Source organism: Chelmon rostratus, chromosome 6, assembly GCF_017976325.1.
Source record: "Chelmon rostratus isolate fCheRos1 chromosome 6, fCheRos1.pri, whole genome shotgun sequence".
Lineage (NCBI taxonomy): Eukaryota > Metazoa > Chordata > Actinopteri > Chaetodontiformes > Chaetodontidae > Chelmon > Chelmon rostratus.
The window spans coordinates 21,226,830-21,253,673 of NC_055663.1; the positions used below are offsets into that span (position 1 = coordinate 21,226,830).

The 26,844-nt window shown below is 43.4% G+C and overlaps 1 protein-coding gene across 1 annotated transcript in view; it reads left to right on the forward strand.

Annotated features, from left to right (window-relative positions):
- Positions 1-497: 497 nt before the first annotated feature.
- The window catches only part of tmem117 (transmembrane protein 117), a 42,445-nt gene continuing 16,098 nt past the window's right edge, over positions 498-26,844 (forward strand). Inside the window, exons 1-2 of the mRNA XM_041939759.1 lie at positions 498-777; positions 18,819-18,951. Of these exons, the coding sequence (XP_041795693.1) occupies positions 498-777; positions 18,819-18,951 (413 nt within the window). The remainder of the gene's footprint in view (positions 778-18,818; positions 18,952-26,844) is intronic.

The following is a 26,844-nucleotide window of genomic DNA, read 5'->3' on the forward strand; positions in this document are numbered from 1 at the left end:
TCAAAAGCCAGCGCTGAACAGCTAAGCGCTTCAAGATTCTACCTCATCCAGGTACGACACTTGTTCTACTGACTGATGGATCTTATACATAGAGATAGAGACAGACAGTCTTTTGATGTGCGTCTCCTTGTTGGAAGATTAGTTAACCTGTTGTCATGCATCCGTTTTTTTAATTTTCTGGTATGTCAGCGTCACTAACCGTGGGCCTCTCTGTGATAAGCTTAGCGTTGATGGGAAAGCCTGTCTTTGCTCTATCAAATCTCCATGTAGGTGTGTTGTTGGCACTGTGGCTGAACTATCTGAGTTGTTTGAATTTAGCATAATCCCAATCTGTGCCAAACCTCAGTTATCTTCCTACCACTAATCTCAGTCTGAGGGATGTTTTCACTCTAATCTGCCCTGCTTGTTTGAATGTAATCTGACTGAAAGAGGCACTCTCTCTCCCTCTCTCGCACTCTCTGACTCCCAGGTGTGGACTGGCCGGGGGGCTCAGCAGGATGGAAATAGATGCCCGTTTTCGCTACTATTTCCAGCACCCGTGGTCGCGCCTCATCGTGGCCTACCTCGTCACCTTCTTCAACTTCCTCATCTTCGCCGAGGACCCCATCTCGCACAGTCAGACGGAGGCCCATATGATTGTGGTGGGCAACTGCTTCTCCTTCCTGTTCAACAAGTACCTGGGCCTCGGCTGGAACATCCTGAAAGTAGTGTGCTGGATACTGGCCATAATCACTGGCCTGTTAGCCGGGAAGTTTATATTCCACCGCCAGCTTTTTGGTAAGTCATGCGCACAGTAATGCAGTGGAATGTGCAGAGTAATGGGTCCGCTGAGGGAGGAAGCCTTCCTCCTGAGTTGTTTTTGTTGTGGCTTTTCAGCAGTGAAAAGCACCTCACACTCATGCTCTATTTTTTGCGAATAATAATGTAATGAAAGGCAGTTATCATGTCTTTACAATCAGCGCTCGTCTTTGCATCGACGCATCCATCTTTTCTTCTCACTTATCGTCAGATCTGGGTCAAACAGGATTCGCAAATGTTTTCTGTTCTTATGACACGACAGGGCTGAAACCAACAATTATGTTCATTGTCAATGAATCTTCTGGTTATTATTATTATCTACGAAGTGTCAGAAATAGTGAAAAATGCCTATCACAATTTTCATCATCTAATTGCTTACTTTGTTGGACCAAAACGCTCCAAAGCCAGAACATATTCAGTCACAAAAGTAAAAGCAGAAACTGGGAGATGTTCGGTATTTTTGCTAAAAAAGGACTCCCAAAAAAAGAAAAAGCTTAAAAATGACCCTTAAATGGCGTAAATAAATTGATCAAGTAATCGCTTCAGCTCTAGATTTAAGTAGATTGGTGAGGCTAGTGCAAAGACAGGGAAATGTTAATAATCAATACTGTACATCAGAGGTTTGTGTGATCAATTGCTGCTGGGTAGATGTATCATACATATCAGTGCGTTACCCTTATTTAAATGCGAAAAGGGTTTGAAACACCTTAAAGGTTGAAACTAAAGATTATTTTCATTGTTGATTCTTGATTAATCAATTAGTTGTTTGGTCAATAAATGTCAGAAAATGGTGAAACATGTGGATCAGTGTTTCCAAAGTCCTCAAAGGTCTGGTTTTGTCCACAACCCAAAGCTTACATTAAGGGAGGAGTGAAGAAACCAGAAAATATTCACATTTAAGAGCTGGAGTCCGAGGATTTTGACCTTTTCTGTCTTAAAGAACTGATTAATCGACTACCAAAATAGTCTAACCACTGCAGCTCTAAACACTGTGGCATGTAGCAGAAATCATACTATGTTTTATGGATTTTACTTTTTTTTTTACATACTTGTATCTGATTGGTGGCTTTCAGCCTTTTTGGCTGCTAACCCATTATAAAGCCACACAGCCTTCTCACAACCCTCTCCCCTTGCAGGCTGCGTATGGAGTGTTTGTTTAAAGGAGGTACGGGAGTATGAATATGTTTTGATGTGCAGCTTTTATCACACATGTAGCAGCGCCCCGGCCTGTGAACAGCCTGTGTAAAATTGTTGGAGATCCCCTTTAGTAAAAGCCGCATTCCATTTAGATTTATCGGTTTCAGGGCCTCCGTATTGTGCAAGCTGCCTTACAGGGACGCTGAAATGGAACAGAGCCATCTGTAATGATATTAGTTCCATCTGCTGTAAAGAGTCAGTGTCTGCAGTGACAGCGGCCCGTTAGGACGTGCACTGACAAGAAAAGTGCAGCACATCATCGACGGCTTCTTTCCGTTTAAATGCCCCAGTAAGTCATGCCAGTGAGCAAGCACGCTATCAGAATCAACCTTAATGGAATGCAGCCAATGTTAATTAATGTCTTTAATTACATATGTGCTTTTACTGCCATGACATGACAGGTCAAGAAGCTCTGCGACACAACATCCGTCACCTGAGTGCTACAAATTTTAAAGTCTGCACTCACGTAGCTCACTTCCTTTGCCTCTCACACCTCTTTGATGCATTTCCTCCTCTTTTTCACCCACTTGCCATCTTTCTCACCTCTCCTTGCAACCTCCTCTCTCTTGCCACCCTCTTGTCAGTTTGACTCTCTCCATTCCACCCTCCACTAGTAGGGCCACGACTCCAATCTCATCAGCCTTTCATTTGTTTCAGCTGTGCGGCAGTTGGCAGCGCTTCCTATTCAGCTCACACATTTCATTTCCTACTCGCGTCACAACTCACTTAGGCCCGGATATTATTGGCCACCCTGGCTTATCTTCTTGAGATAAACCATTAATGACTATAATTGGAGGACAGAGAGAGGGGGTAGTACTCTGAGTGATCATCTTCTCTGGTCATAAATAGAAAGCTGAGCGTGCATGAAGACATGATGCTTTCTGCAAATACAGAATCCTCACTGAGAGGCGAAATAGAAAATGGCTTTGAGGACTGCGGTTTTCCTGCACACGGTGGACAGCTAGTGGATCAGATTAGATCAGCCCCCCAGTCTTCTCAAGTTGCGCTCGTTCAGTTGAATGTAGCGCTTCCTTTCTGAGGATCTATGACTGTTTCTCTTCCTTTGGACCCCACATGAGGTCACTTGATGATGTGCACTTTGGGTCCTGAAAGATTTCCAAGACTGGGATAGAGAAGGTAATTTGATATGCTTAATGAAAATAGGTCTGAAATATCTCATATCTGTCTGTTCTTTCTGTAAATATGAAGCTAGAATCAGAATGTGGGTATTTTAGCTTTTCATAAAGGCTGGAAGTGGGGGGCGGGGTGGCTGCTGAGCACCTCTAAATTGTTAATCTCAACCTAAACACAATACAAAAACAACAGTTTTTCGGTGAAGTGACCTCCCGGGGTCGCCACCGGTTGACTGGTAACCTCACGGCGACAACAAGACTAGCAGACTCGAAGCTAAGATTATCTTAGTTTATGCTAAGATAAGATAATTGCCTGCTGGCTTGAGCTTCATACTTATCTTCCAAACATGAGAGTGATAATCGCTCTTCTCATCTAACTCTCGGCAAGGTAGCGATTAAACACATTTCCCAAAATGTCAGACTGCTCCTTCTGTTTCTGCCTCCACTCCAGTACAGTAGAGGTGAGTTGAATTTTATTTGCAGCACTCACAGCAGTGAAAGAATCTGCAGAGATGTCTCTTCCCAGGAACAAAGGCCATGTCACGCTGGGTAATCCACTGAACATGGTGCTAACAGTCTGTATAGGGACTATTTATTCAGCAGAAAGTAGTCCAGAAGCAAACTTTTCACAGCGAAGTCTGTGGATTATGCAAAGTTGCACTGTTTCTGGAAGTCATTGTGCAGAATATCAGACAGCAATAACTCAAAACCTGGAAATATACAACCACAACTATAGGTAATGTTTACTAGGAAATGTTTTTGTAATTTAGGTGAACTGACCTTTTTTAAACTCACAATACTATGTAAGCTGTAGAACCTCAATGTATTCCTCCACCAGCATTTTATAATTTGCATGAGTCATGATAGTAAAGTAGGTGCTTCATCACACGAACTTTAATCGGCTCTCTGTTTTTACACTAAGGCCCAGTGTAGCTGCATCAGGGTCTGTACGCTTCCACCGGCTCGAGGGTATAGAGAGCAGAAAGAGTGCAGCTCATCCTGCAGCCAGGTACAACTAATGCACTTCAACAAGCCTCCGAACAGATGGTTTGTGTTTCTGCGTGTGAGTGTTTACCGTGTGTGTGAGTGTGTGTGTGAGTGTGTGTTTGTACTTTGGGAGTTGAGCATGTAAGAAAGGGCACATGAAGAGGAGATGCTGGTGTTGAAAGCTGGAGAGGGGAGATGTGTCCTGCACAACGTTCCAGTAAAGCAGTTATGTAATCACAACCCAGGTAGAGCATAAGAGCTGTACTCTAGAACCAGGCCCACTGTAAAAAAAAAAACAAAAAACACATCTATTATAGATCTGTCACACAGGCCCACATGGCCCACCTCCTGCACATCATGATGTCTCTGCTAAAGCCCTGCAAATCTCTATCTGCTATCTCTGATATGTAGGAGTGCAGTGGGAACACTTCTGGATAGAAGCAGTAGTCCGTGCAGAGGCTTGAGCACCTGAAAAAGCACTTTAATAATCTGCGATTGCTTCATGTGTTTTCTGCTCTCACACCCTGAGAAGGTGTTTTCTAATGTTGTAATACCTGGAGTACTCGGCAGTCATTTTGAAGCCTGTGCAGCTGCGCCGAACTTGGAATCAGTTCGTCACAAACCTTTAAACAGGCACCGCGTTTTAAAGCTGACACATCGCCTGCATCATTCATCATTTATGATGGCCTAGAAAAACATTTTATTACGAATTATACCTCCTCCTGCCTCTGGCGATTTAGGGTTTCTTTTTCTTTCCTTTTTTTTTGCTACAATCTTTATCCCCCCCAGAAACCCACACAAATATTAATCCAGTTGTCGCATAACAGTGTCTTTGCAGTCCTTATACTCAGTTGTGCTTCTCAGTCACGTTGCTGTTCAGAGGAGGCAGAGGTGCACTGCATTGTTCTCGGTTTGGCTCTGTTTTGAGAAAGAAAAAACAAAACAAAACTCGATGATGAATAGCTTGTGACAGATTATGTGATTTAAGACTACATTTGGGGTTCAAGGAACAACCTATGCTGTCCCATTCAGCCACTCAAGGCTATGTGTGCTCTCTAATGGAGTGGGCGGTAGCCAATGACTTCTGGTCATTCAGAGGGAGACTGGCTGTCATTATGCATTTGTATTAAATCTTAGGTCAGGCAGGGTTTGTGAGCTGTCTGTTTCAGTTTGAGTGCGGTTTGTTTGCATTCGGTCATGGATCAGATTAAGCCACCTTTTTAGGTTTTATGACCAGGACCCCTTTGGGCCGATCACTGTCAAGGACTTTGCTGTAGGTAACAGCGATTTTTCACTTGCAAAGGATAGCGAACCATTTAAAGAAACATCTATTTGTACTCTGCCACATTTAATGGAAGCACAATGTAACACTATTAGATTCCACGTGGAAATTATATCAAATGTCTTTTTTTGTTTTTACTCAGATGGCATGCGAACATAAAAGGCCTTTGACTTCTCGCAAAATAAAGATAAGTAGACTCTCAGCCATGAGGCTTAATTTGACTGAAAGCGAGGCTGTAAGACAAGTCAGTAATTCACTGGTGAAAACAGGAGCTCTCTCTCTCACACACACACACACATAGACTGAACCACTGAGATGGATTTAGAGATACGTTTTGAGAGAGCCATTGATTAAAGCTGGCAGATGTCAGTCTGTTCCAAAGTCCAGGGGAAGTGACAGCGAAGGTTGCTCAAACCTCGACTGACAACATCAAGATAAACCTTTTCTGTTTGGTCGAGGTCGCAGTGGCAGAAAAAAATCTACGCGAACATCAAAGAAAGAGCGCGACAGGTCAAATGATGTGGCGATCCACCAACATTTAAACCTCCATCTAACCTGCTAAGCACCTTAAAGGAATAATTCAATGCTCATTCGCTCTTTCACAAAGACTTCGATGAGGAGATTGATACCACTTTCAGATCTTGCTGCTGCAAGATATTAAGCTCCTGCCATGAGATGGTGAGCTTAGATTTTTCTGAAGACTGCAAGTATTAGGAAACAGCCAGCCTGGCACCTCTGAAAGCTGTTCAATTAACACCTGTGTGACCTTTGTTCTACTTCACACGAAAACAAAGTGTAAAAAGAACGTTTCTCACAGTCGCTGCGGCCGCCGGCCAAGAAGTTGTCCAGCACGAAGCAGATTCTCCCCAAGTGTCAAACTATCGCTTAAAAAAACAAATGTTGGGTTATTAAAAAGCGATAATCTCGCTTCATTTTTTTTATTCCATCTTTGTCGTGACAGTTTTACTTACTGCACTACTTTGGTATTTTTGCTCGCACCTCTCAGTGTGGCCGAAATGATGAATCATTGAGCTCGTAGAACTGACGTGATCTTTCAGGTTGTCTGAATATGACAGATCTGGTGTTAACTTATGCAGTATTAATAACAAATGCCTCACACACCACTAGCTCTTCTCTCTGCAGCGATGCGGCACCACAGCACTGAAGCATTATGTCATGGCTATCTCACGGCCCATCTCCATAATGGGAAAAATGAAACTGCTTCTCATTTCTCCTGCGTGCTGCCTCAGTCCCCGATTAGCATAATATATTCACCTATCTCTCTCCAAGGCTTTGCGACTTCTAAAAGGTAAAATGAAGGGGAACTTTGAGTCATGTGGAGCGCCGTCCTAACCGGATTATAGCCTACTTTGCATGTTCTTACCGACACTTACATTCAATCACTGACCGCTCATCTCCACCTGGATGGTTTGTTTGAGGCTCCAGAACGGTGTGAACAGCAGCAGCACGAGAACACGTGAAAGACATGTGAAAACCTGCTTCTCTTGATCACGAAGCTGTTGACGTTATTGGATGTTCTGCCGAGCTTTGTGTGTGTGTGTGTGTGTGTGTGCGCGTGCGTGCGTTAGAGAGGGTGAGACACGTCATTGGCTGCTCTGTTGTTGGGAGTGCCTCTCGTCCCCTTTCCCTGATCTTGATGATTGTAGCCTGCAGGATGCCATCTGGGTTCTGTCATGTGTTATTACTGTGCCACGCAAAGGCTGAGATGGCTTATGTACGGCACTGTGTGGCTGCGGGTCAGAGAAGAGACTGTGTGTGTGTGTGTGTGTAGGAGTGGATGGGTGGGAGGCAGGATAGGGGCTCTGCATGGTGTGTGAGTGTGTGTGTGTGTCACTGCTGGGTGTTTTACTGCCTGTGTGTGTGCCTGAGAGTATGTGTTGCTGTTGACAGTGAATTAATGTCCTGCTTTTATTCCTGCTAGAGCCGAAACAATTAGTCTTTTAATTCGTTACAATGATTGTTTAATCGTTTCAGTCTTTTATCGGGTTAAAAGCGACACAAACATTTGCTCGTTACAGCTTCTCCATTTCTGCTGAATGTCGCTGTGAAGTGAATGCGTTCCAGTTTAGGAGTGTTTACCAGGCACAGTACACACTTCATAGATGTGACCTTGGGCTCGAGGAAACTGTGAGGTGCATTATTAATTATTTTCTGATATTTTCTAGACTAAAAGGTAAATTTACCCCCCAAAAAATCAAGTCTGATCAATGATCGGTAATCAAAATAATGATTAGCTGCAAGTGTATATGTTTGAAGACCTTTTTCTTTGTGTTTTAAGTGTGGCCATATTTCAATATTTTGCATAACTTTCACATATGTCATTAAAAAACTTAAATTTAGATATATTTTTCATTAGGGCTGCTGTACCTATTGATTATTTTTATCATGGATTAATCTGTTTTGATTTGTCTGAATACTTTGGACGTTGTTCTGGCATACTTTCAGCGTATCATTGAGGAATCCACAAGTAGCGGCCTGACCCAGACTGATCTACACAGCTGATCCGCAGGAATCTGCATGATTATCAGCCTCATGACTATTCACCAGCCTCACGGTGCCCTGTCGAGCTGTATGTTTTAACCTCTTCAGTTCAGAGAGATTAGTTCTATTAGTTGGCCTCGTAGGTTGTCCCCGTCCTCTGTAAATAATGAGTGATTGCTCTGGTGTCAGTGCACTGCTGCGTCCCTGCAGCCTGAATTTATACTTCTGTCTTGCTGCGTGTTGATGCCTTTGATGCATTTCATTTTGGTTGTTTGTTGCCACCTGCAATTACGAGCATTAACACACTCGCACACCGATGCACAGCACCGGGAGCAACTTGGGGTTTGGTATCTTGCCCAAGGATAATTCGACATGTATTCAGCCGAGGCCAGGGATCGAACCACCAACCTTCTGATAAGTGGACGCCCGCTCTACAAACGGTCTACAGTCGCCTAGAATGAAGCTGCTCTAATCAATACTTTTAACAGAAAAAATGACTAATATGAAAGGTGTTGCTTGTAGTGACAAAAGCACAGAGAGCTTTCATCTGCAGTTCTCTCAGTTCTGCAGAGCATTTTAGCAGCTTTCAGCTCAGTGTTTCAGTTCAGTCTCACCGCTCTCGTCAGCCTTATTTCCAGCAACAGAATGTAGTTATTTTCATTCCCTTAGTGGAGCATTTAGCTTAAATCAAACTGATTAGAGACTCATGCTGCGTTCCAATACTCACACTACCATGCTATTTAGTATGCTAGAAAAACATTGCGTATGTCCCAGAACACAATATGCCAAATGCAGTTTGCCTAAAATACCAGGATGTCCTACTGCATCCAATCCAGTCTGCAATCCAGCGTTGTTTTCTGGCTTTTCTGGCCCACAATCCTCACAATCCTGCACAGCAGAAGAAATAAAAAGAAGAGATCAGGGTTTGTTTGGCAATATTTTTGATGCTATTTTGTATTTAATGCATATAGCCTTTTATTTTGCATCTTTTTTATTGTCAATTGTCTCTCCTTTTTATTCTGCTGTTGTAACAAGGGAATTTCCCCAGGGTAGTACCAAATCATGTACTTTTTCTATTTCTCTTCAAATTTTGTCCTACGGACTGCAATGGATGTCTGAGAGAGAGAGGGTCAAAGTTCAAGGCACATTGCTGTCATTAACTAGTTTGTCCCTATTGTATGCATACATGCAACAGTAAGTACTCTTTAAGTGCAGCTGTAATAAGTACTAAAAGTAAAAAGTATGTGATTTTGAATGCAGTCACAGATTATGTCCCCAGGATTTGGTCCAACTCCAAATAAATGCTATTGTTGCTCCGCGTCTGCTGGATGAGTAAATGTTTGCTAACACGTTCACCATATGAACAGTCAGTGTGACGTTTACAGCATGTTTGCTGCCCCCAAAATCTCAACTAATGTTCAACAAAAATCACTGCATCTGAGATGAAAGTACAAAATGAAAAATAACATTATAATAATGATATAGCATTATAAATGTGCTTGTGGAGCGACCTTCATGTTCATGTGCTTGCAGTAAGGGCTCTGCACAGCAGACTGGGAGACAAAGAAACGCCAATAATGACAAAAGCTCACAAACAAAGGAAACCAGCCAAAAGGAAATTGCTTATTTACCTGAAATGTATGAGTCCTTTGATCTGGTGCCAAGCCATAAATAAAATGAAATGATCGAACAGGCTTCCTGGAACAGCTACTACGTTAGCACAGTGGCCCAGGAGCCAGCTCTCGCTGTCCCGGCTCTACTTGCCGCGGTCTCCCTGCGGAGGGAGCTGTGTTGTCACTTCCCACCTCTGATTTATCATCCAGACACTTGGTTACAGAGGAGTCCAGCTCTGGGGACACTAGCGGCTGTAGTCACGGCTATTCCCCAGGCCCACGCGTGATGCTGCGGCCCAGCAAACCTGTGATGAATGACGATGCTGGTGTGCACATGTTGCTGCTAAGCCTCTCTTGTTTTTGAGGGATAACGTTTGTTAGGATCCCTAAGGAGGGCAGGATTGTTGTTCTGATGATCCAAATCAAAACATGAAACAGCAGAGCTACGTACTGTAGCCTAAAATAGATTAAAGTACATGACTCGAATCCGAAGAGCAGTGATTGAGATTGAGAGGCTGCACTATTCATAGTTAAATAATCAGTATGGATACTATGGTATCACTTACTGTGTGACCAAACATGAGCCGTGTTTTGGTTTTCCAAGGCCTGGTGTTTGCTTCCTTCATTGTTCATTTTGATCACACTTTCCACGTGCAGAGTCCACATCAGCACCTCAGTCTGTATTTGAAGAGAGGCCTGATGGGTGTTTCTGCCAGGTTGTTTTGATAAGACTACAACACGAGTTAATCCCACCGCTGCTGCAAACAGGTCATTTGATAGGGTATTCATTCACCTGTGCTTTTCTGTTATGAAGCAGGTGCGCAGGCAATCTGCAGTGAGACCTGAACCACAAATACTGTGAGTGCAGATGGACAGATTAAAGGAAAGATAAGGTACAGACACATTGATGGATTGATGGTCTATTGATGGAGGTCAGCTAAGTGAATGGATCCTGTTTATTTTCTGTGGAGAGCAGGAGATGCAGCCGCGTGGTTCATGTTCGCTGTATCTGAATTTGTATAATCATGACTCGTCCTCCACTTTATTCAAATGACTCCTTCCAGCCCGACACACCTGGCTCATGAAAATCAGATCGAACCATCAAACTAGGCCAGACTGATAATGCATGAGTCAACATTCTGTTTCTGCATCGCCCGTTTCTCACCTAAAAACGCCTGTTTTCGTGTGCTGTTTAGCTGTTATATGAGAAAGTTTGTCACCTGGCCCTGCCTGTGTTAATGTCTTATGACAGTCTATGAATCAGAAGTGGAAGATGTAAAGCAGAAAAGATGATGAGACCTCTGCTGATTTATAGAGCAACAAAACGTTTTATTACAGGAAAAATATTTTTGAAATGCAGAACATAGCATGATCAGCCACAGCTTCCTCCGCCGACTCCAGTTCCATAGTCGTGCAATTTACCAGCATACTTAAAGATAATTGTACCATTAACATCTGCCACGGGGACATGTGTGACGCTGATACAGCCAAGGCAATTTAATGTAACTAGCAAAAAAAGCCATGCATTGAATTCACCCCATTACCCCGACCCTCCTGCTGGCTCTGCAGCACAGCCTCCTGTATCGGCTTCTTTTCAAGGCCAGCAGCTTCCTGTGGAACTGCTCACTAGCCATAATATACAGCACTGGGTCCAGGCAGCTACTCACGCTGCACATGGCCTCAAAGAACTCATAAAAGGCGTAGAGGGTGTAGGTGTTAGATGGCGTGACCTGGTTGCGGATCCTCATGAACACCAGGGTGATGACCATGACGTGGTACGGCATGAAGGAAACCACAAAGATGAGTATGGCGGCGGTGATGAGTCGCAGAGGCTTCCCTCCCGCCCGCTGGGCTCCTCTATGCCTTCTGCCCTCTGGTAGACGCCTCAAAACACGAACTGTCATGATGTAGAAAGCCAGCATGCTGCAAAACGGCAACAGGAAGCCCACTGTTGTTCTGATGATGGTGGTTGTCTTGACGTAGATAAAGGGGCCGTGGATGTGGTCCATGCACACAGTGACGTTTTTTGGTCGCTGAATAGCAAAAGTTACAAATAAGTCAGGAATGGAACTCAGGACCAACAAGACCCATGTGCACACTGAGCATAGCTTGGCCTTTCCCACATCCCACCAGCGGAGAGAGCTGATCGGGTGCACCGTCCCAACGTAGCGGTCGAAGCTGATAAGAGTGAGGAAGTGGATGCTGCCGTATACACTGAGGTTGAAAGAGATCCTCTTGAACTGGCAGAAGATCTCTTTGTCTTTGAGGTGGGGCCTCTGGAAGGTAAAATACAGGCTGAAGGGGAGAGTGAGGATCCAGGCTGAGTCGCACAGAGCCAGGTTCAGCAAGAAAACGTTGCTGGTGCTCCAGGTTTTCCTGAAGCAGGTGTAGTTGATTAGAGCTCCGATGTTTCCCAGGATCCCAACAGGAAGGGCGAAACTGAAGAGAACCAGCAGGATGTAGCAGTACCACGTGCTGTTCTTGAACTGGCTGCAGAATACTGTGGACTGGTTCAGGAACTCCAGAAACACCTCTGGGATTTAAGGACAGGAGGTAGAGTCAGCGTTGCAACTATTTTATTCTTAAAATATTAATGTTTAGTGAGAATAAAAGAGTGGTCCAGTATTTTAGTGTTGTACTCCCATGAAGTGCAAGAGAGGCAGATTGTAAAGAACGGCCCAGTATCTGCAGGAATTACTTCTGTTCATTTCTGCACATGGTGATTTATGTCCAGTGTCAAAGTTCTGTACCAATACGTAGCAAGGTGAAAAATAAGGGTGTGGAGGTCCGGGTGGTGGATGGGGGTGTAGCGTGTTCGACTTTTATGCAGAAGACTGGAGTTTGCATCCCGTCAAAGACCTATCAAATGTTTAGGTTGCTTAACTTTAAATGTAGCTGAACTGTAGATACGTATAGAGATTGAAAAAGCATTCAACAATTAAGATGTGCCAAGTAACTAAGTTGTCAGTCACAGACAGCTGACTTATGAATACTTCTCTTTAAAATTTAAACCTTCTGGCACTAAATTCATTATCCTGTTGAGTAAGAAACAGATTAAAACACACACATGAAGGAATGATTGCTCATGTTATCCTCCACCATAAAGGCTATTCTGCATGTTTGACTTGAATTTCTCTGTAAGCAAGTTGTATAAATCATAATGTTTTTCTAGAATTTATCTCCATGAAACACTGTGGATATTCTGCATTATATGGCATCCGCATTTTATATTTCAAGAACAACTTCCAGAATAACGTTGGTCGTCGTCTGTTTTATTGACTCTGCCGGTAAGCCCTGCTCTCAGATAGTACTTAAAGTAAGATGCGATCGCCCGCTCTCTCCCAGGGCCCTCTGTATTTACAGCATCCGTCTCCAGAGTCTGTGAGCGTCACCGGCGCGTCAGGAAGCGAATACAAGACTGTCTGCGGTGAACAATGAAACCTGGGGACTGTTGATTCATTGCCTCCGCTCTGTCGGCCTCTGTTTGCACTTAATCAGAGATAATACATTCAGTTTGTTCATGTGAGCGAATCTGAACAATTTCCACATTTCAACCCAGATCGTATCGACCTATCAGTGCCCACCAACAGGGAGAAAATGTCTTTATGTTCTGTCTTTTTTTGTGACGATAAAGTTTAATAGGTATGATTAAAATATTCAAACACAGGATTTTTTTTTATCATAGAGCTACACTGCAAGTAAAATTTTAAGAAGTATAAGGATACAATTTAATTTAGACAGTATTGACTTTATTTACATAACAACCATCATGAAATTAGAATGACTAAAAGGTTGTAAGTTCATTATTCTGTCATTAACGATTTGAAAGTTAAATAAATATTATGTAAAATATCCCAACAGTTTTGCCCTAAAGCATGTTAAAATGTTTAAGGTTGAAAGTATTTCAGGTTCAGATTGTACTTGCCTCCTTTAACAAAGTCAGACGTGTTGCTGTTGTAGAGCGATATCATGATGAATGGAGTCGGTGATCACATCTCAGGTCGCCTTCACTCCTCCTCCACCAGCTGTGTGCCTCTCATCTGTCAGGAGCTGTCGGTGCACTGCTTCACCTGTGAGACTGCTCGGTGTGTGTGCATGTGTGTGTGTGTGCAAGACAGTAAACAGGAGAACAAAGCTACTGTTAAAACATCTGAATCGGTAATTGCATGTCCGTGTGCTCCAGCGCACGTGTTTAACTGATGGTCTCGCCTGGTTTCTACTGTTATGTGTGTGTTTCTGGCTCCAGGGATTCTGTATGTCCTCTAAATGGATTACTACTATAAATCTGGTGACTTTATAACCTGAGCACTTCCCAGAATTATTGCACACTGACTCACTGTCGGGCAGACAAACAGACGGGTAAACATAATGTCAGCAGTCTGGGTCCCGTGGCTTTGAGACGATCTGGACTGAGCAGGAATCCGATAAACTTAAACACTTAAGAATTGCAAGCTTGTTATGTACAGCTGAAGCAGTCTAATACAACAGTCCTGCAACAATTCCTTCCTTTATAAAAGTTATAATGTTGAGTTTTTGTCAGTGTTTTCACAGAGGTGTTGATTCAGCTTTATGGTCGTACAGAGAGGTGTTTTTGTTATTTAGCCTACTCTCATTGATATAAATGGGGTGGACTTGTTACTGATAACAGGAACTCCTGTCAGTGATGCAAAACAATTACAAACTGCAGCCTCCAAAATGACCATACAGTTGAATCAACAGCTTTCAGTTTCAACAAAAAGTCTAACCTCCATGGAGGTTTGGATACTGGATATTGCAGGACTGCTGCACTAGGCTGAAATAATTTTAGAAAGGTGTACCTAGTAAACTGGCAATAGAGTGTGTAAAAGGCCCTCAAACCCCAGTTTCTTCGCCTGAAATGCTGGTATCGCTGTTTGTTTTGACTTAATATTATACACGTGCATTTACCACAGTTACGCCTTCACTGCATTTATGACCTAACTGCCGATTTTGTTGGAAAAGTGTAATCCTATTACTTTTTTTGTAAGGTTGAAAGCGGGTATCTTGGCAGGCTGCTTAGCTTAAACTATTGAGAGTAGACTAATGCCTGGATATTCTTCTGCCTCTCCGTCTGCATATCCTGGATAAACATTACACAGATTGGCAAGTCTGAGCCTTTGCTTATGATCGTTCATTCATAAATTCATTGAAGGCATCGTGGAAGTCATACATACTAAAATGACAGCACTGCGCTCTGTGTGGTCGTTAGTTTGAACAGAAACGACCCATTGAGGCTGTGGAGTCGGCTACATTTACATCACTGGAAATAATAACCAAAACTTGTCCACAATTGCAGATAATCCTGACAACGTGCACTGAATTCAGACACAGACACGGCATTCAAGATAATGTGATGACAGAAAAGGACGCAGTTAGGGTTCCCCTCAGGATAAGACCTGTTTGTTAAAAATAATTCTTTACTCTCAAAGACCAGGGTTGTATCGGACACCTCCTCAAAAAAGTTGATGGGGTTAAAAGAAACGGCACTTGAAGAAGAACCCTTTTATTGACTGTAAAGACAGTGTTCCTCATCTACCTGCTGTCAGCTGTCTGGTGCATTCCCATTCATGGCCACTAGATGGAGACACAGCTACATGTTTGATTTGGAAACAACATGAGGAGAGGGTGGCTATGATCTCATCCCAAACAGAGCATTGGAAACAGTGTTCGAGGAATGATGCTGTAAATACTGTTAATTAGGATTCAAAATGTAACAGCAGTGTGTAGGTCCGTGTTTGCAGTGTGAAAGATGGAACAAGTGCCTCCCTCTCTTTCCTCTGTGTTTTTTTTCCTACCTATGTTTGTGTGTGTGGCTGCCTTCTCCATGTTGTTGTTGTTGTTGTTGTCCCCTGCTGGGCTGAGCCTCGCAGTAGACAGTGCTCATGAATCACCCCTTATCAGGGTCCTCTGCTGTCGGGAGGTGCAGTGACTCAAACGGCTTGGCTGAACAGTCTTGAATCACCCCCTAGTTAAATCCTGCCCATATAGGCTGTGAGAGGGCGGCCGTGCTCACTGGCGCGGCGTGCTGCTTTAAAAGTCAGATCTGCCGATACACACTGTGCTCCTACATCTAAGCCAGGGCTCATTGGCACTGGAGGCAATTAAGTTCACCCATGCAAGTCAATTCAATTATGCATCTGTGATGAGCCCTGAAATACCACAGAGCAAAACGTATGGCGTGGCCTCACACCAGGACACTTTGCTTTTGCAAAATAACCTGTAAAATTTTAAGGAAGATGGTTGATATTAGGGGAATATTCAAGTTCGCATTACAAGTAAATAACCAACCTTTAAACTAACATACTAAGATTTTTTTTAGGTTTTGTAAAAACTAATATTTTCAAGCTACAAATCAGATTTCAGGTCCAGAATCTCTGAGACTAAATGGCCCACTCCCCTTCCCAAAAAGGCATGTGGACAAGACCAGTCCTGATCCACACTCCCTCCAATGAGAGACCCACTAAATCTGGATTTCTGGTAGCGGGTACCAAAGAAACAGATCAGATTTTTCCAGAGGTTTGTAGAAATACATTGGGTTTCCCATACTTGAAGCCATGTCTTCTGTTCTATTATCACGTTAGCTTCCTTTTCCCAGCGCTGCCGTATGTAATTGGTTGAATTTTTATTAATCGAGGTGAAGCCCTTGTTTGGTTTGCCTGTGAGACCTGTTTTTTTAATTATGATCATTAATCAGTATCTGAGTTACTCTTGAGAACTCAACACAATCATGATTCCTTATTTCCTTCAGAGAGAAGTGCTTATTATTCAGCAAGGGGAGCTGACGCCTCACTTGCTCCATTGTCTTTACCACTGGCTGGAAATGTGGAAGAGCTGAAATCTCTTCAACACTTCTGACCGACCATATTTACACTGAAAATAAACAATCCATTGAATTTGCAGTTGGAGTACTTCATTAACTCCGCTGGGACAGCCCAATACTGACAGCGCAGGTATGTCCATTAAAGATAGCTCAGTGTCTGTCCACTGGGTTACACCAACACACAACAGCCGGCAGGTAGAGCCATGGCTCCCTCTCCTCCGGCAGCTGCAATGTTGAATATCTCACTCTGGGTCTTTTATTATTCCAAATGAATGTAGAGAAGTGACGACCCGTTCCTGTTTCTGCTTTGTAATTAACATCATACAGCTGTGACAGGTTTTTAATTCAGACTCCTACACTTAATGTGTGGCTGGTGCCAATTAAATTGATGCTCATCCGTCAGCTCTTGTGAAGGTTTACGACGACGTTAGAGGCATTTTATCATCACTGCACTTAAACTGAACAGAGATCTTCATCTCCGTAGGAATCTCAACATCTTTGTTTTTTACGTGTGCGGCGCAAAAAAAAGCTGAAAGTGAGCAAGCTGAGATTGAACAGCATGTAAAACTGTTGGAGAATAAACCAGCCAGGCTGTAATGGGAAAATAAATGGAGCATTCTGCTTTGTGTGTGTGTGTGTGTGTGTGTGTGTGTGTGTGTGTGTGTGTGTGTGTGTGTGTGTGTGTGTTAGCTCTCCCAGGAGCTGTAACTCAAAGGGATGCTGACGGGGCTGGAGGAGAGAAAAACAAAGAGTTGTTCCTGGGAAGATGGCTGCTTCTGGCACCGGATCACAGCTTGCAGAGGCGAAGCAAAGAGAGGCTGGAAGTGTGTGTGTGTGTGTGTGTGAGCAATATGTAAAGTTGTGGAAATGGAGGGTGTATAGCCAAGCTTGCTCATGAAGGATTTGTTAATTAACAGTCAATTGAGTAACCTTGAAGCAGTTGGTGGTTGGGATTGTTCATACTTGTGATGTCCCACTCAAGTTTTTTGCCTTTAATATTGAGGATCTGTTGCTATGGCGTCCGAACTGATACTCACAGTATATTTACCTAAATGCTGATTAAATATGTATCTGCCACATTGAGATAACAGCTTCTGAATTTGGCGCATCCCATTTTTCTCAAACTACTTGATCCAAATACTAAAGATCCTGACTGAAAACTATAAAGTTGGTCATCTCAAATAATTGATGTGATAAGGATGAAAGTTTAGCGCAGTCAGCTAAAGAGAGGACGTGTCACTCTGTTGGAGCGGATGGATTTAATGTCATATTTACAAGTCTTGTAAGATTGATTGATGTTGATGAAAACAAGCTTGTCAAGGACAGTTAATGCACTTTTTCCTATTGGTTCCGTTCAAGTCAAGCTAGCAAGGCTACCAAAACTAGCATACTTACCTTCGCCTTGCAGGTCTATGAAATGTCAAATGAAATTAAGCTGTTGGTTGCATTATGGGAAATTCAGGATCCAGTGTTTTTGAAGCTCGACCTCCCTTCGCCTCTTTTGCTTAAATTTGCTCCTTTTTTTTTAACCAGAAGTGAGTTCTTCTGCTCTATGAAAGTGCAGTACTAACACTCTGGAGTACCCCTTTAATTACATTTGATCTGTTTCATTTGCAAATCCGTTCTGACCCAGGTCTGAATGACGCAGACGTGCTGTAGATTGCTTCTGTTACATGAGCAGTGTGAGAGGTAGATCAAGGACTCTGACAGCGGTTGTGCAATTACATTATGCACACTTAATTACATCACATGTGTTTTTTTTTTCCACAGATCTCTGTTTATACTGTACTTATGTAATGCTTTTTTTTCATCCCACTCCGACCAGAAAATGTGTGCCCTTGAATTCAAGGTATAAATATTTTTCTTTGTCATCAGGAGCAGCCAAAATAAAAATTGGTCCGTCGTTATTTTTATAGCGAGCCGCAGAGAAGCACCAACTGTTCTCTCTTCAAGGTACAACAACAAAGCCAACAGTGGTGTAATAAACCTTGTTGTCTTCATGAGCTTTGCTGAGCTGCCATTGTGTGTCCTGTGCAGAAGTCTGCGTGTCCCAATCCAATCTAATGCTCTGCAAGACAGATATATCTCCATAATTTGATTCCAGGCCAGAACTGTGCAAAAAAAACCCACCACAGGTCACAAATGTTTGAATAATTTGTCTAATGCACAACTCAAATGAAACAAAAGTGAGCATGTGACAGCTTGCATGAAATGATCATGAATGGGATTCATGATGAAGGTGGTCAGGAAGAGACGCTTCCTTCAGGGCTGCAGGAGTGACACCTTAAAGTGCTCTTTTATCTTAATTCCATCACCTAAAGGGCGCGTGTCTGACACAGTAGGACATTATTGATCTGTGCGACTAATTTATTTGCTTTCATCTCCACCCTCGTGGACGCACGTGGCGGCGCGCCGACGTGCTGTTTGAACCGCCTCTGACAGCAGTGTCCTTGTTGTGCTCCCTTTAGGTCGATACCTGCGCCTGAAAATGTTCCGCGAGGATCATGGCTCCTGGATGACCATGTTCTTCAGCACCATCCTCTTCCTGTTCATCTTCTCACACATCTACAACCTTTTCCTGCTGATGGCTGGGAGCATGAAGTAAGCCCTTCAATCTCTCTCTCTCACACTACCCTCATTCTCTGCTTCCCATTTGTTAGAGCCACGGTACGCTCCCCTTTGGCTGCCGTGATTGATCTAAACGTCTCGCCTGAACAGAGACTCGAAGCCAGTCTGATTAATCAGGCCGGACTTTAAATCACAGGTAGGTGCAGGCAAGGGGGAGGGTGGTTTAAATCCTGAAAGATCACCTTCAGCACCCGCGCTCATTCTCCCATGATCTTGACTTATATTTTGACACCTCCCTGGCCAAAACCCAAAATGCATTTGCCGTGTCGCGCTCAGTTTGAGCCCCCGGTTGTTGCTCCTGTTGGCCCGGCTCACCTGCGGAGCAGCCGCAGTGCACAGCGGAGCTTGACACCCACACATCAAGCCTGTGACAGGAATCCGGTTATGCATTTGCAATGTGTCCGTCTGGAGGTAGGAAAACATGCCCTTGAAGCCAGCCAGCCAGACACGAGGTCGCAGCGAGGTGATTTACCATTTTGTTTGTTTGGGCTGTTTAAAAAAAAGAAAAAGAAAAAAAAAAGCATGTCAGGTGTCTGTTCAGGTACACGCTGTCAGGAGGGAGGCCAGAGTTGTAATGAGATCTGTCCATACAATGCTGCTTTTCCATATTAACACCAAGCATCAGTTATCCATAAGGTGCAGGCAGATGAAAGCTATTAGCTAGAAGGGAAGGTGTTGTGTTTTCCTTTGACCAGAGGGATGAGGCTTTGTATAATCGGCCCATCTGTCACTCCGGCCAACGCGGTGACATCGGCATCCATCTCTCCGGTTGGCCGAGAGAAAGGAAGGGCCGGTCCGCTGGGACGATGAATGATGCTGGCTCAGGGAAAACTCACATTTGCAGTCTGAAGAGGATCCCTTTCTGCTTCCTCTCATTTCAGCCTTGAAATGCGGAGAAAAGGGGCCCCTTTTAAAGTCTTGGCAGCGCGTGTTTTAACTGTCAGGATTGTTTGACTGGATGAGACCCGGGAAAATGATGAGTTACTCAGACATTTTGAGAGATGGAATATATAATTTATACCCATCTTACATGCGCAAGTCACGCATATCTGCTCACATTAGCCGCATCAGTTGTCCAGATATAAAAAGTGGCTTTTTCCCATAACAGCCTATTAAACAATTAAAGTGGCTGACACAACACTAAAATGCATCGTTTGAATGTGAGTTGTGCAGGTCTTCGACATTGTAAAGCGCCCCTATTACAGACAGATGGCGCTGTTGTAAAGCGAGTGGACCTGCCAGTGCCCGAGACACCTGGTCTTTCTCTGCCCCCCACCCCCCTCCCTCCCTCCTGTCCCTCTTTCCCGCTTGTTTTTCTTTCTGCTCCAGCAGTGTGTCCACCGAGGACCCGGGCCCTGCCAAAAACCATTAGTGTTCACATCTCTGTTGAAGACTGACATGTAAGAACAGTGTTCACACTCCGCCAGGACGCCCCTCGGAAGACGAGCTCCGGGGCTGCGATGGCACGAACGCAGCCGAGTGAGCAAGAAGAGGACGGAGGCTGAGGGCGGGGGGGTGGAGAAGCGCTCCAGCCCTGATGATGCAGTGAAACTTAAGTCTTTTGATCTATGTCCAAACCCTATTTGCATCGCCCTCTTCCTCACTCCTCCAACCACTGCCTCACCCCGCAGCGGGGCTGTCGTAGGCTTCGCTTTTGCCACAGCACAAAGGAAAAGTAAAATAGCCCTCTGTGGCAGCAGCCGGCCCTCTGTGGGAACGCGCGTTTTATTCTCCCCCTTTTCATTTGTGCTGAAAGGAGCAGTGACTGTGAGGCGTTATTACTGCCGGGGGGGTTTTAAAGGGTAGGTGTTCTGGCACGGGTGAGCTGCCTTTCACATCCAGCCATGATGCTGCGCTGCAGGAGACGCGCTCCTGGTGGCGGGACAGGCCGTCTTGCACACACCAGACACATGGTTCACGTCTCGCACCTCGCTCGACGTGTGTGTGTGTGTGTGTGTGTGTGTGTGTGTGTGTGTGGACAATATGCAAGTCCCCATAGTGTAAATCATTAAATTTTAGGCTGAAGACTCAGCTTAAGGTTAGGTTTAGGTTATGATGAGGGTTAGGGTTAGCAAAGTTATGGTTATGGTTAGGATAAGTCTCCATGAAATGAATGTAAGTCTATGTAATGCCCCCAAAAGTGATGGAAACCAAACGTGTGTGGGGCCATGTATTAGGCATGTTGTGGGGACATTGATCACACAGTCACATTGTGGGGACTTGCCTGACTTGTGGGGACTAAATGCAAGTCCCCATTATGTAAATCATTAAATTTTAGGGTAAGGCTTGTGTTTAGGTTAGGGTCAGGGTTGGGCAAGTAGTGGCTGTGGTTATGGTTTGGGTAGGTCTCCAGGAAATGAGTGCAAGTCTATGTAATGTCCCCAAAAGTGATGGAAACCTAACGTGTGTATGTATGTGTGTGTGTGTGTGTGTTTGTGGGGGGCTAGCATCTGTCTCCCTGACCTGATGCTGTGTGCTGCCCGTGCCCTTCGCTCATTAATATGCTTTAATTTTCTTTGACCTTTCAGTCGGTCTCGAGCTTGATTTAATTAAAACCAGCGATACGCGCGCTTGGAGCAGAGATAAACTGCGACCACCAGGACAGCAAACAATCACTGCTAAGAGTCTGGATGTCTTTCCGATGACAAGTGTGATGATTAGTCATGTAAAAATGGATTCATCAAAGGCATTATCTGTCAGCTCGCGGAGATTTCCACACCGTGTAATCTTACACGTGTCCGACAGCGTGATAGCCAGTATTTAAACAGCCACTTCCAGGTCAACAGCTATCAACCTGTTACCTGGCTCGTATCGCGGCACCCTGGGAGCTGTAATCCACACTTGTTACCAAGCCCTCACATCTGGGCTATTTGCATTTTAATGTAACTGTCAGATTAGGAGGGGGCTGTTTGTGTGAAACCAGGGGAGTGTGACCGCCCAGGGACTTTGACGGACTTCGTGAATGTTCTGTCACGCCGCACAATCCTATTCCCGCCATCTTTCGGCGCCATTACCAGCCGAAATCAGCCCCTAATTAGATGGTGTTATTTAATTAAGATGGCCCAATGCGTGGCGCACACATTAATCATGACTAATTTAGAGAAAGAGGGCGGGGACGTATGTGAAGGTGGAGGGAGTGGGGATTTAATAGGAAGCTGGGATAGTAAAGCTGTAAAACGACTTTTCTGCTTCTGTTTGTTTCCCAGTAAAGGGAGACGTGGATGGATGTGAGGGTGGCGGTGGGGGGGGGGGTAAACTGAGCAAGGGAGGAGTAGTGCTCGGGATGGAGGGGAGGCCTGCAGTTGGTGGATTTCTTTGATGGGAAGCAGGGAGGGATGGATGTGGCATTTGCCTACAGCGATACCCTGATCGGGATTAGACCCCATCATATGAGGGTATTTGTCTCTGTTTACCATGATCCTTTGTGCTGCGTGCATACTCGTCCCCCTCGTCTGTCTGTTTGCTTGTCTGGCACTAAGCTAGGGTAATACCATGGACAAGTGGATTTTAAAGGCTGAATAAATAGCATGTTGTGGCATGTAGATGCCTCCTGTTGCGTGCAATCACACATGGGACGTGCTGCTGCCAACATACAGAAGCATATTTCTGACAATGGCTTCTGTCATTTGGCTTTTTACTTACAGCTGAAATTTATAGCTAACAAACTGCCTCTCTCTTAGATAAACTGCTCAGAAGTTTGAAATCACCTGTTTTATTCATGTTTTTCTTCTTTCCTTCAATCACGCCTGTTTTAAAATAGATAAAAACAGTGTAATTGAGACACCAAGTGTGTTATTTTTATTGGAAATAGTTTTGGCCCTGAAAGAAGAATAATTAAATGATTAAAGCTTCCATTCAGTCGATGTCCTCACGGTGTCGCACAACAGGGGAGAAAGGGGAGAAAACCGTTTGTCCCCCACATACCCTTCAGTTTGAAGTTATTCTCCAGTCCAGAAAAGCGTAAGTGACCCTGGATCAGTACTGAACCACAACCGTGTTATTTAGGAGCCTGTTTTTCTTCATCCCTCAGGAGTCGACTCAGTCATCAGACTGCAAAGGTTTAAACTGTGTAAAATATTCAGCTGATACTGCGTGAAGTCCAGCAGCTCTAACCCTCGACTAACCTTCTGCTCTCATTTAACTGTCGCTCTGAGGTCTCTTTGTCTCTTCCTGACTGTTCAGTTCTAGGTCTGATTGAACCATCGCACAACCTTTTGTTCTCTATGTACAAAACATGAGTCTTTTTGTAATCCCTTACTTTGACATGTGGGATGCTTTTCCCAGTAATTCCACAGTTGTCTTATTTATTTGTGTTTCTGGCTGGTTTACTAATGTTAGCCACAGGTGTGCGTACATTCAGGATTCAGCTAGTTTTGTTCTTTGTTCTGCATCATAGATTACTTGTCCCTCCTTGTACTGTCAGCCAGTAAAGGTGTGACCAGACAAACCAATCAGCAATGGCCACAGTAAGGATGCTGCTGAGTGTGTTGAACTATATTCTGCCACACATATGCAGTATTGTATTAGCTGTTAAAATAAAATGCTACATACTAGATTTATTGTTACCTATATATTGATGATTAAACTGAAAGACACTGATGAAACATATTAAAATTAAACCAGAAAAGATTTATCAAATGATTAAAAAAAATCATTTAAACAATTAATTGATTATGCAAAATGCTCTGCAGTCTCTGGTTCAAGCTATCCAGCCGTGAAACTCAAGATGTTTGGTTTTTAGACTGTTTGAGCTGTTGGTCAGACAAAGCAAAACTGTCAGAAAGTGACTATTTCCTGACATTTTTTACAGCAAAAGTTTAATCAGTTAATAAAAAAAATACCAGGCAGATTAATCTATAACGAAAATAATCAGTAGGTGCAGCTTAATAAGTTTAAATGAACTGATTTGCTTGTCAGTTTTGTCATAACACGAACTGTCAGTACGAGTTTTACTATGAAGACCTGATACAGAAAAGTAGCCGTTTGCAAAGCGCAGTAAATATCGTGCCGAGTAGATGAACTGATCTATCTTTGCCTTCCTCTCATACTTACACACGCCCACACCGACTTTCTAAGCATATCTCCTGCTGTCTTTCGCACTCCTACACACGGACATTACGTCGGCATCTCCAAAATGACTCATTATGCGTTTGACACGTGTTTAGTAAGTGTAAAGCCTTTCCCTCCAGAGTCGTTCTCTCTTCTCTCAGAATATCTCCGAAACAGACTGTGAGCTATATGAAGCAGGGAAGTCATTTCCTCTCTGATTATATTATCCTGCTGTTTTCTGGGACAGAGGGGAGGAGCGTCAGTGGTTGGTGGCTGCAGCCCTCCACATACATCACTGTCAAATACAGAGAAACCCAGTTGTAAATAATAACCATCATAACCGTGACAGTGCTGTGTGTCCAGTGGGACTGTATAATCCATGTATTATATTATAGATGAGTGTGTGTGTGGAAGGACGGTGGGATGAATTCCAGCCACACTTATGACAGTGAATATCTGATAGCGTTTCAGTTCCGTTGTTTGAGAGCTTGATGTTTTGCATGTCGTTCTCCTTTGTTGCATTACTGACTGATGTTCGTTGGCCAGATTTTCAATGAAAAACAAATCATAAAGCATGTCTTGACATTTCTAAATACCACACGCAGCGCAGAAGTAATACAAACAATCAAAAAAGAAGCTTTTCAGTCAAACAGTTTTATGTTTCAGCAGCTATTAGTTTTCTTTGCAGTTGTCTGAAATGATTTCATTTTTTTGTGTCTGTTGTTGTTCTTAGGTTTCCTGAAAAATGGCTGAATACAGATGTTTTTCTCCAAAAGTTGACACTTTGGAGATACACAGTTTTCACAAGATAGTGACAACTTGTGTGAAGATGAAAATATTTAAAGTGCCTTCTTCATGATCATAATCAGGATGTGTGTTTATATGAAACAGAGAATATCCATCAGCATCAGTGCAGATGTGTCTTTGATTCGCAGTCACTTTGCTTTCTGACTCTGCTGCATTTAGTGCTGGATTTAGTTTTGCCCTCAAATCTTCTGACTTTTAGCACATATCTTGCTTCATTACATTGGTAATCACTTTTTTTTTTACTAACTGCTACAGCAGCATATTGTCTTTGTTCTGTTTTCTATTGAGTATAAGGATTAGCAAATCATCACATTCAGTTTTATTTATATTTTACACAGTGTCACAGTTTTTTTAAAGAGTTTTATTTGCCTTAAAGTGACAAAGCGCCTGCAAAAATGACACCGATCACAGTTCTCCAGGAAGAATATTCAGGTTTCTGAAAGCAGAGTATTGTATTTACATATGAATACATGACCAGGATGCTTAAAAAGCCTTAAGATAAAAGTAATTATGACTCTGGCCCGTTGGTAGCAAAGGGGGAAGTGAGGTGGCGCTATTATCGAGTGGAAAACTTGGGTGGAGGTCAGGGTTGATGGATTGGGTCAACAAAACAAAATTTGTTTGTTTCCCTTTACAAACTGTTGTTCAGGGTTGGTTTCTTTTAACCACGATTTGCCCCTAACCTTAACCAAGTGGGTGTTATTGTTATGGTAAAATGATGTTGTCCTTATATTCTTATATACTGTATATTGTTCTAAACGACGTCTTTTGTCGTTTACTTGTTGGGGATAGTTATGTGCATGTAAAGGGCCTCAGTGTTGAGGTACATGAAGACCTGGTTTTGGACCCCTCTGTGAAAAGCTGGTAGTGGGAATGGAGGCCCTGATACAGTGCTGACCGGGATATTGCCCGACGGTATTCACTGCCACTCCTGAGCCAGGGGAATGATAAGGACTGAAAGGACTCCATCTCCAGCCAGTTTAATACAATGCGTGGGCCGATTCTGTGCGGAGCGATGAATTGAGATTGAAGTTTTAAGTTGCCTTGGGAGATGGTATAGTGGTAGTGATGGAAGTGTGTATTGACAGCTTTACGCTCCCTGGTAACTGCTGCTGCTCAGCGTTGTGTACTGTAAATACGAGGTTAGGTACTGTAGTGCACAGTTAGGAGACGGGCAATGCATTTCAATGCGGATCCAGCCAAGGTTGCAATTTAATGTTCTGAAGGAGTCCAGCGTTTACAGGGCAGAAGAGGTCACTCAGTTGTCACAGTCACTAAATAACTGGCGGTCTGACAGAGAAAACAAGTTTATAAAACCCAGCATGAAGGCAAATACGGCCACCTGGACAGTGAAGAGATTTATGGGAATCAGGGTGTGATGACTCAGAGCAGTGAAAGCTCTTCCAGTATGCTGTTTTTTAACTTTAATTATCAGTGCTCCCGCGGGCCTTGAAAAACCTTGACTTGGCCCTTTGATTTAAATAAAATTATAAAAATTCTGAACTTTTTCCTTTAATGTGATGAATATAGGGAGTTCTAGACCCTGCTGGGTTTATAGAAAGATATCGCTTTAGTGTTTTTGGCACAATGCTGCTGTGAGGATTGTTGATGAAATGGGCTTTTTATAAGTTTAGATGTATTTAAAACTTCTTAAGAGGGGCCACTTCATTACTAAGAGTCCTCTTTCATGGTGAAACGGCATGATTTCATGTACCTAAACATTACTCACACATTTAATAGAGTAATCTGCCACATTTTCATATGATTAAAATGATATAGCACTGGCTGATATGGCTGAACTCAATGTCCCCATTTTTAATGAGTTTGTCATGAAATGGTAAATGAGTGCAAAACCACATGTGAAATAAACAAATCAGTGTTCAGTGCAATGAAGCGTGTGTCACTGTATGCATCTTACAGGACCACACAGCTACACACATGTAAAACAAAAATCAGTCATTTAAAACAGCTTATAATGATTCATTAATTAATTATAATTAATTAATTATA